The sequence below is a fragment of the Malaya genurostris genome, chromosome 2, assembly GCF_030247185.1.
Source record: "Malaya genurostris strain Urasoe2022 chromosome 2, Malgen_1.1, whole genome shotgun sequence".
Taxonomy (NCBI): Eukaryota; Metazoa; Arthropoda; class Insecta; order Diptera; family Culicidae; genus Malaya; species Malaya genurostris.
Window position 1 is genome coordinate 167,096,502 of NC_080571.1, and position 10,545 is coordinate 167,107,046.

At 27.6% G+C, this 10,545-nt stretch overlaps 2 protein-coding genes and 1 long non-coding RNA gene across 3 annotated transcripts; 2 read left to right on the top strand and 1 right to left on the bottom strand.

The window, feature by feature from the left end:
- LOC131428973 (uncharacterized) lies at positions 1 to 4,774 on the top strand. The gene is made up of 2 exons (XM_058593030.1): positions 1 to 4,707; positions 4,769 to 4,774. Exons 1-2 carry the CDS (start codon positions 1 to 3, stop codon positions 4,772 to 4,774), a joined length of 4,713 nt encoding a protein of 1,570 aa, XP_058449013.1.
- Positions 4,775 to 4,776: 2 nt separating this feature from the next.
- LOC131432158 (uncharacterized) lies at positions 4,777 to 5,435 on the bottom strand. Its single transcript, XR_009229798.1, has 3 exons — positions 5,225 to 5,435; positions 5,009 to 5,169; positions 4,777 to 4,956 (listed from the first exon to the last, which is right to left on the bottom strand). It is a non-coding gene; the product is annotated as an uncharacterized LOC131432158 (long non-coding RNA).
- Positions 5,436 to 6,250: 815 nt separating this feature from the next.
- Positions 6,251 to 6,835, top strand: LOC131432155 (uncharacterized protein DDB_G0287625-like; the record flags this gene model as incomplete). The annotated part of the gene is made up of 1 exon (XM_058598269.1): positions 6,251 to 6,835. A coding segment is annotated over one exon (585 nt), but the record flags the coding sequence as incomplete, so codon positions are not given.
- Positions 6,836 to 10,545: the final 3,710 nt, after the last annotated feature.

Below are 10,545 nucleotides of genomic sequence, written 5' to 3' on the forward strand. Positions count from 1 at the left end.
ATGACCCTGATAGCATCATTAAATCGAGCGATGGAGTTTTTGGATAATTTCAACGAAGAGCAAGACGGGCTTGAGGTATCACTACGTTTAGAGGATCTCAACGAGCTTCGACGACAATTGGAAGATGTACAATGCACGCTAGAAGAGATGGAAATGAGCGAAGAAGGTATGGCTATTCATCAAGAGCAAAGATCCTTATTCGAGAGGCAGTTTTTCAAAATAAAGGCTGGCCTATTATCCAAATTACCCTTCCCTGGCGTTCCTATTGATTCGCAAAATACACTCCCTCGGGGTCCTTCCGCAATCAGGGGTCTCAAATTGCCGTCAATATCATTGCCAGAATTTTCCGGAGATTATAAAGACTGGCGTGTATTCTACGACACATTCTATGCATTAATTCACACTAACCCGGATCTTCCAGACATTCAGAAGTTCCATTATCTTAGAGCAGCAGTGAAGGGTGAAGCAGCTCAATTAATCGAATCCGTTGATATCAGTGCCGCTGATTATGCCAGTACGTGGGACACCTTAGTAAATCGCTACTCAAACGAATATCTAATGAAGAAGAGACGTCTACAAGCATTGTTTGATATACCCCGCATGGAACGGGAAACCGCAGCAGATCTTCACGCGATTGTAGACGTTTTCGAGAGGCATGTCAAAGGATTGAACCAAATGGGAGAACCGACTGAGGCATGGAGCACAATTTTGGAGCATTTATTATGCACGCGGCTCCACGATGACACTCTTAAAGCTTGGGAAGATCATGCGTCAACAATTAACCAACCGACATACAAAAATCTAGTCGATTTCCTGCACAGAAGAAATCGTGTTCTAGAGTCCATCTCAGTAAATCATCAACAGACACCACCAACCTCACTTGTATGCTCTCAGGTGTCAACGTCAAAACCTGTAGGTCAAGGAAATCGGCCCAATTCCACTCACAGTACCTCAATGCTTAAATGCCATGCTTGCGATCAACGACATCCTCTTTTGAAATGTTTCAAATTCGGTAAAATGTCAATTGACGAGCGATTAAACGTCATTAACTCAAAACGATTGTGCTTGAACTGCTTCCGTAGCACTCATTATGCCAGAGACTGTCCTTCGCCAGACAATTGTCGCGTCTGTGGAAGGCGTCACCATACCATGATTCATCCGGCTTATGATGAAAACTACTACCGAGTTGCCCAAGACCCAAGGTCATATAGGTCGGAACAGGCGAATCAGGCCTATGTACATGCTACTCAATGTGAACAAGACACTGAGGATCCGGTTTTAACTGCTGCTACTACTACCAACCAAATCGATAAAATATGTTGCTATCCAGTAAAGAAACGTGCGACGAATATAGTTTTACCCACTGCGATAGTAATAATCGTTGATTGTTATGGAAAAGAGCATTTCGCGCGGGCGATTCTCGACTCCGCGTCGCAAGCCAATTTGATAACTGAAAATATGGCTCAACTTTTACGACTTCGGCGCACTAAAACAAACATGATTGTGAGCGGGGTTGGGAATAATACCAAGCTGGTAACAGAGTCTGTCACTACAGAAATCCGTTCCAGAAAGAAACACTTCGTAACCAACATAAATTTTATTGTCATGGAGAAAATTATTCCGAAGCTACCCGGTCAAAGCTTTTCCATTGACCACTGGAAAATTCCGAAGGATTTATTCCTAGCTGATCCCGAATTCAACAGAAGCAGCACAATCGATCTACTGATAAGTAATGAACATTTCTTCACGTTTTTCACGTCCGCTGCCAGATTACAACTTTCCGAGTCGTTGCCACCTTTGGTCGATAGCGTTTTCGGATGGGTCGTGTCGGGTCCCGTGAATGCCAGTGAGGTTCCAAGTAAAGTGCTTTCGTGCAACGTACTCGCCACGTCAGTGGAATCGCTCGAGGAAAAGCTGGAAAGATTCTGGAAGATGGAAGAATTGTTAGTTAGATCCGATTATTCGCCACAGGAGAAGGAATGCGAAAAATTCTACTCTCGAACAGTCTCTCGAATGCCGAACGGACGGTATATAGTTCGACTGCCACGACATTCTAATTTCAACATGATGCTAGGTAGTTCGAAAGAAACGGCCAAAAAACGGTTTGAATTGCTTGAGCGAAGGTTGGCTAAGAATTCAAAATTGAAGCAAGATTATCATCAATTCATGGAGGAGTATCTTGCTCTCGGGCACATGCGTATCATTGAAGACGAGGAACTCGAGCCACCGAGTTTATGTTATCTGCCACATCACCCCGTCATCAAGGCATCAAGCACCACCACTAAAGTAAGGGTGGTATTTGATGCATCGGCAAAAACTACGTCTGGGCTCTCACTCAATGAGGCATTACTCGTAGGTCCCGTAGTACAAGATCCTTTGATTGCTATTATACTGCGATTTCGAACGTATCCCGTGGCTTTAGTAGCTGATATCGAAAAAATGTACCGCCAAGTTTTGCTGCATTCTGAAGACACCGCATTACAACGTATTTTTTGGAGGTTTCAAGCGAACCAGCCGATTAAAACATGTGAATTGCTAACCGTAACGTACGGAATGGCACCCTCTTCCTTCTTGGCCACGCGGACACTTCAGCAACTTACTAAGGATGAGGGACTTGCTTACCCGCTCGGGTCCAACGCTTTGCAAAAGGGTTTTTACGTCGACGACTTCATCGGAGGAGCGGCGACGACTGCAGAAGCAATAAGTGTGCGGGACGAACTCATTGAACTTCTCGCAAAAGGAGGGTGCTGTTTACGAAAATGGGTATCAAACGACCAACGAGTGCTGAATGGTCTAACTTCAAGCCAAGTAGCTGCACCTATTGAACACCGATTTGATAGGGACGGAACGGTTAAAACTCTAGGCGTATGTTGGGAGCCACAAAGAGACACTCTTCGTTTCGACTCTGAAGTACAGCAGAAATCTGTTCATCCAACAAAGCGATCAATTCTCTCCGCCATATCCCAATTGTTTGACCCCTTAGGACTAGTTTCACCGGTGATAATTCGCGCTAAAATATTAATGCAACAGCTTTGGTCGCTATCTGGTGGCTGGGATGACAAAGTTCCAAATCCGGTAAAAGATAAATGGCAAAATTATATGCTACAGTTACGAAAGCTTTCCGAATTCCGCATAGCTCGCTATGCTTTATTACCAAATTCAAAATTGCAATTGCATACCTTCGCAGATGCTTCGGAAAAGGCTTACGGTTGTTGCGTCTATGCACGATCAATCGATGAACAAGGCAATATTCGAGTTCAATTGTTAGCATCCAAATCACGCGTGGCGCCTTTAAAGCGTGTAACACTCCCCCGCCTGGAACTGTGTGCAGCAGATCTAGCTGCTAAGCTACATAACTGTGTAGTCCACGCTCTTAGCTTGAATGTGACATCATCTGACTTTTGGTCGGACTCAATGGTAACACTACAATGGCTAAAATCCGAACCTAGCACATGGAAAACCTTTGTCGCCAACCGAGTATCAGAAATTCAATCTCTTACGCAGGGTTCCTCATGGCATCATGTGGCAGGCAAACAGAACCCAGCTGACTTAGTATCGAGAGGAGTTGAAGTTGATGATTTTCTATCAAATAAGTTATGGACCAATGGACCTGATTGGCTCGTGTTACCCGAGAACCAGTGGCCGGTTTCAGTCATCCCCGAATATCCAGAAGCAGGAAATGAACGCCGAAGAGAGCAAGTGGTGGCGGTACTAAATTCACGCCCTACACACAACCCTATATTCAATCTGTGTTCCTCTTATCTTCGTCTTGGTCGAATAGTTGCATATTGCCTTCGGTTCATCCAAAACGTACGAGTTAAGACTAGATCGCGATCAGGTTCTGCGATTAGAGAATCACCTAGCCAACTGTTGACAGTACAGGAAATATCAGCAGCCAACACTCGTTTGGTGCAATTAGCCCAAGCGGATTCATTCACGGAAGAGTTAAAGGATTTGAGTTCTGGCAAAACCCTTTCAAAACGGTCCCATATTCGCTCCCTTGTTCCATTCATTGATCCGGAAGGTACCATCCGAGTGGGAGGGAGACTAAAGTTATCTGAACAGCCATATCTATTCAAACATCCTGCTCTCCTACCACACTTCCATCCATATGCTCGACTGATAGCCAAGCATTATCACCTTATGTTGATACACGGTGGTGTCCGCTCAACGCTTTCCTCTATGAGAGAATTCTACTGGCCTGTTAATGGGAGAAGATTAATCAGAAGCGTAATGCGAAGTTGTTACCAATGCGCTCGAGCTAGCCCTATTCCCGTCACCCAGCAGATGGGACAGTTACCCGCACTTCGAGTCACCGCTAATAAACCATTCGCAGCAACCGGAATTGACTTTGCCGGTCCATTATATTTAAAACCAATCCATAAACGCGCCGCTTCTGTAAAGGCATACATTTGCATCTTTATATGCTTTTGCACAAAGGCTGTGCACATAGAATTAGTCAGTGACCTCTCGACTCAAGCATTTCTATCTGCCCTTCGCCGATTCATCGCCCGTCGTGGACGGCCGTCCCATATTTACTCCGACAACGGAAAAAACTTCGAAGGCGCGAAAAATGAACTGGATGATATACGTCGTATTTTGCTCGATAATCAGAATACTATTCAAGAGGCTTGCACTAACGAATTTATCACCTGGCATTTAAATCCTCCAAAGGCCCCACATTTTGGTGGTTTATGGGAGGCAGCGGTAAAGGTGGCAAAAAAGCAAATGTATCGTCAACTGGGGAACACACGACTGAGTTTCGAAGATATGACAACATTGCTGACTCAAATTGAAGCTAGTATGAATTCACGCCCTTTAGTGCCAATGACGGAGGATCCAAATGATTTTTCCTGTTTGACACCAGCTCATGTTTTAATTGGATCGAGCCTGAATGCACTTCCGGAACTTGATACCAATCAGATTCCCATAGGAAAGCTGGACCATTATCAGTACCTGCAAAGATTAAATCAACAGTTTTGGCATTGTTGGCGTACGGAATACCTACAGGAGCTGCAACGGGCAACAAGGATCTGCAATCCAAACACCGATATCCAACCCGGGCGGTTGGCGGTTATCGTAGACGAATTCCAAATACCGGTTAAGTGGCCTTTGGCGAGAATAATTTGTGTGCATCCAGGAGGCGATAACCTCATTCGCGTTGTTTCACTTAAAACAAACCGTGGGATCATCAAACGGCCGGTAACAAAAATCTGCCTATTACCTTTGAGCAATACTGATCCGATAGCCGAAGTAGAGCCACCAATTTAGTCCAGAGCGGTACTGGAAAACGAATTCACACAGGAAACCCGAAGCATAATTGAGCGAGATGAATAATGTTTATTGTTTACGATTTGTCATTTGTCCAGAGAATGTAGCGAAATATGTGTAAGAATTTACTATGATAGATATAAGTATTGGTAAGGCAGTAGTTAATACGCTATACTAGGTAGTACAGATTTTGAAATATTGTATTTCAAGGTGGGGGCGATGTTTGAATTCGACGTTTTTTGCTTTCTACCGAAGAAGCCCGAACCCCAAGTAAGCATGTGTAGGTAGACTTAGTAAAGCTAGTTAGCAGAAATGTCAGATGAAAGGTAGCGAAAGAATTCAATTGAAATAAACCAGCGCCGCGAACGGACCGTTGTGCTATAAGAGAACGCTATCCTAATAAAGTTTTTCGGTTAAGGGTGACTTCCATCATAATTCCGATTCTTATTTCACTGGTTCCCGAAATATTTCGTTTTATGAAGTTCAGAATCGTACAGAGCAGTTTCGTGAGTTACATGCTGCTCTTTAATTCTACTGTCGCATAAAGATGATGAATGCCGCACATCGCAGCTGGGATTGTTAAGACATGACGCGATAGGGTCCAACAAATAATAATAATAATAATAATAATAATAATAATAATAATAATAATAATAATAATAATAATAATAATAATAATAATAATAATAATAATAATAATAATAATAATAATAATAATAATAATAATAATAATAATAATAATAATAATAATAATAATAATAATAATAATAATAATAATAATAATAATAATAATAATAATAATAATAATAATAATAATAATAATAATAATAATAATAATAATAATAATAATAATAACAATAATAATAATAATAATAATAATAATAATAATAATAATAATAATAATAATAATAATAATAATAATAATAATAATAATAATAATAATAACAATAATAATAATAATAATAATAATAATAATAATAATAATAATAATAATAATAATAATAATAATAATAATAATAATAATAATAATAATAATAATAATAATAATAATAATAATAATAATAATAATAATAATAATAATAATAATAATAATAATAATAATAATAATAATAATAATAATAATAATAATAATAATAATAATAATAATAATAATAATAATAATAATAATAATAATAATAATAATAATAATAATAATAATAATAATAATAATAATAATAATAATAATAATAATAATAATAATAATAATAATAATAATAATAATAATAATAATAATAATAATAATAATAATAATAATAATAATAATAATAATAATAATAATAATAATAATAATAATAATAATAATAATAATAATAATAATAATAATAATAATAATAATAATAATAATAATAATAATAATAATAATAATAATAATAATAATAATAATAATAATAATAATAATAATAATAATAATAATAATAATAATAATAATAATAATAATAATAATAATAATAATAATAATAATAATAATAATAATAATAATAATAATAATAATAATAATAATAATAATAATAATAATAATAATAATAATAATAATAATAATAATAATAATAATAATAATAATAATAATAATAATAATAATAATAATAATAATAATAATAATAATAATAATAATAATAATAATAATAATAATAATAATAATAATAATAATAATAATAATAATAATAATAATAATAATAATAATAATAATAATAATAATAATAATAATAATAATAATAATAATAATAATAATAATAATAATAATAATAATAATAATAATAATAATAATAATAATAATAATAATAATAATAATAATAATAATAATAATAATAATAATAATAATAATAATAATAATAATAATAATAATAATAATAATAATAATAATAATAATAATAATAATAATAATAATAATAATAATAATAATAATAATAATAATAATAATAATAATAATAATAATAATAATAATAATAATAATAATAATAATAATAATAATAATAATAATAATAATAATAATAATAATAATAATAATAATAATAATAATAATAATAATAATAATAATAATAATAATAATAATAATAATAATAATAATAATAATAATAATAATAATAATAATAATAATAATAATAATAATAATAATAATAATAATAATAATAATAATAATAATAATAATAATAATAATAATAATAATAATAATAATAATAATAATAATAATAATAATAATAATAATAATAATAATAATAATAATAATAATAATAATAATAATAATAATAATAATAATAATAATAATAATAATAATAATAATAATAATAATAATAATAATAATAATAATAATAATAATAATAATAATAATAATAATAATAATAATAATAATAATAATAATAATAATAATAATAATAATAATAATAATAATAATAATAATAATAATAATAATAATAATAATAATAATAATAATAATAATAATAATAATAATAATAATAATAATAATAATAATAATAATAATAATAATAATAATAATAATAATAATAATAATAATAATAATAATAATAATAATAATAATAATAATAATAATAATAATAATAATAATAATAATAATAATAATAATAATAATAATAATAATAATAATAATAATAATAATAATAATAATAATAATAATAATAAAATAATAATAATAATAATAATAATAATAATAATAATAATAATAATAATAATAATAATAATAATAATAATAATAATAATAATAATAATAATAAATAATAAATAATAATAATAATAATAATAATAATAATAATAATAATAATAATAATAATAATAATAATAATAATAATAATAATAATAATAATAATAATAATAATAATAATAATAATAATAATAATAATAATAATAATAATAATAATAATAATAATAATAATAATAATAATAATAATAATAATAATAATAATAATAATAATAATAATAATAATAATAATAATAATAATAATAATAATAATAATAATAATAATAATAATAATAATAATAATAATAATAATAATAATAATAATAATAATAATAATAATAATAATAATAATAATAATAATAATAATAATAATAATAATAATAATAATAATAATAATAATAATAATAATAATAATAATAATAATAATAATAATAATAATAATAATAATAATAATAATAATAATAATAATAATAATAATAATAATAATAATAATAATAATAATAATAATAATAATAATAATAATAATAATAATAATAATAATAATAATAATAATAATAATAATAATAATAATAATAATAATAATAATAATAATAATAATAATAATAATAATAATAATAATAATAATAATAATAATAATAATAATAATAATAATAATAATAATAATAATAATAATAATAATAATAATAATAATAATAATAATAATAATAATAATAATAATAATAATAATAATAATAATAATAATAATAATAATAATAATAATAATAATAATAATAATAATAATAATAATAATAATAATAATAATAATAATAATAATAATAATAATAATAATAATAATAATAATAATAATAATAATAATAATAATAATAATAATAATAATAATAATAATAATAATAATAATAATAATAATAATAATAATAATAATAATAATAATAATAATAATAATAATAATAATAATAATAATAATAATAATAATAATAATAATAATAATAATAATAATAATAATAATAATAATAATAATAATAATAATAATAATAATAATAATAATAATAATAATAATAATAATAATAATAATAATAATAATAATAATAATAATAATAATAATAATAATAATAATAATAATAATAGTAATAATAGCAATAATAATAATAATAATAATAATAATAATAATAATAATAATAATAATAATAATAATAGTAATAATAGCAATAATAGCAATAATAGCAATAATAGCAATAATAGCAATAATAGCAATAATAGCAATAATAGCAATAATAGCAATAATAGCAATAATAGCAATAATAGCAATAATAGCAATAATAGCAATAATAGCAATAATAGCAATAATAGCAATAATAGCAATAATAGCAATAATAGCAATAATAGCAATAATAGCAATAATAGCAATAATAGCAATAATAGCAATAATAGCAATAATAGCAATAATAGCAATAATAGCAATAATAGCAATAATAGCAATAATAGCAATAATAGCAATAATAGCAATAATAGCAATAATAGCAATAATAGCAATAATAGCAATAATAGCAATAATAGCAATAATAGCAATAATAGCAATAATAGCAATAATAGCAATAATAGCAATAATAGCAATAATAGCAATAATAGCAATAATAGCAATAATAGCAATAATAGCAATAATAGCAATAATAGCAATAATAGCAATAATAGCAATAATAGCAATAATAGCAATAATAGCAATAATAGCAATAATAGCAATAATAGCAATAATAGCAATAATAGCAATAATAGCAATAATAGCAATAATAGCAATAATAGCAATATAGCAATAATAGCAATAATAGCAATAATAGCAATAATAGCAATAATAGCAATAAATAGCAATAATAGCAATAATAGCAATAATAGCAATAATAGCAATAATAGCAATAATAGCAATAATAGCAATAATAGCAATAATAGCAATAATAGCAATAATAGCAATAATAGCAATAATAGCAATAATAGCAATAATAGCAATAATAGCAATAATAGCAATAATAGCAATAATAGCAATAATAGCAATAATAGCAATAATAGCAATAATAGCAATAATAGCAATAATAGCAATAATAGCAATAATAGCAATAATAGCAATAATAGCAATAATAGCAATAATAGCAATAATAGCAATAATAGCAATAATAGCAATAATAGCAATAATAGCAATAATAGCAATAATAGCAATAATAGCAATAATAGCAATAATAGCAATAATAGCAATAATAGCAATAATAGCAATAATAGCAATAATAGCAATAATAGCAATAATAGCAATAATAGCAATAATAGCAATAATAGCAATAATAGCAATAATAGCAATAATAGCAATAATAGCAATAATAGCAATAATAGCAATAATAGCAATAATAGCAATAATAGCAATAATAGCAATAATAGCAATAATAGCAATAATAGCAATAATAGCAATAATAGCAATAATAGCAATAATAGCAATAATAGCAATAATAGCAATAATAGCAATAATAGCAATAATAGCAATAATAGCAATAATAGCAATAATAGCA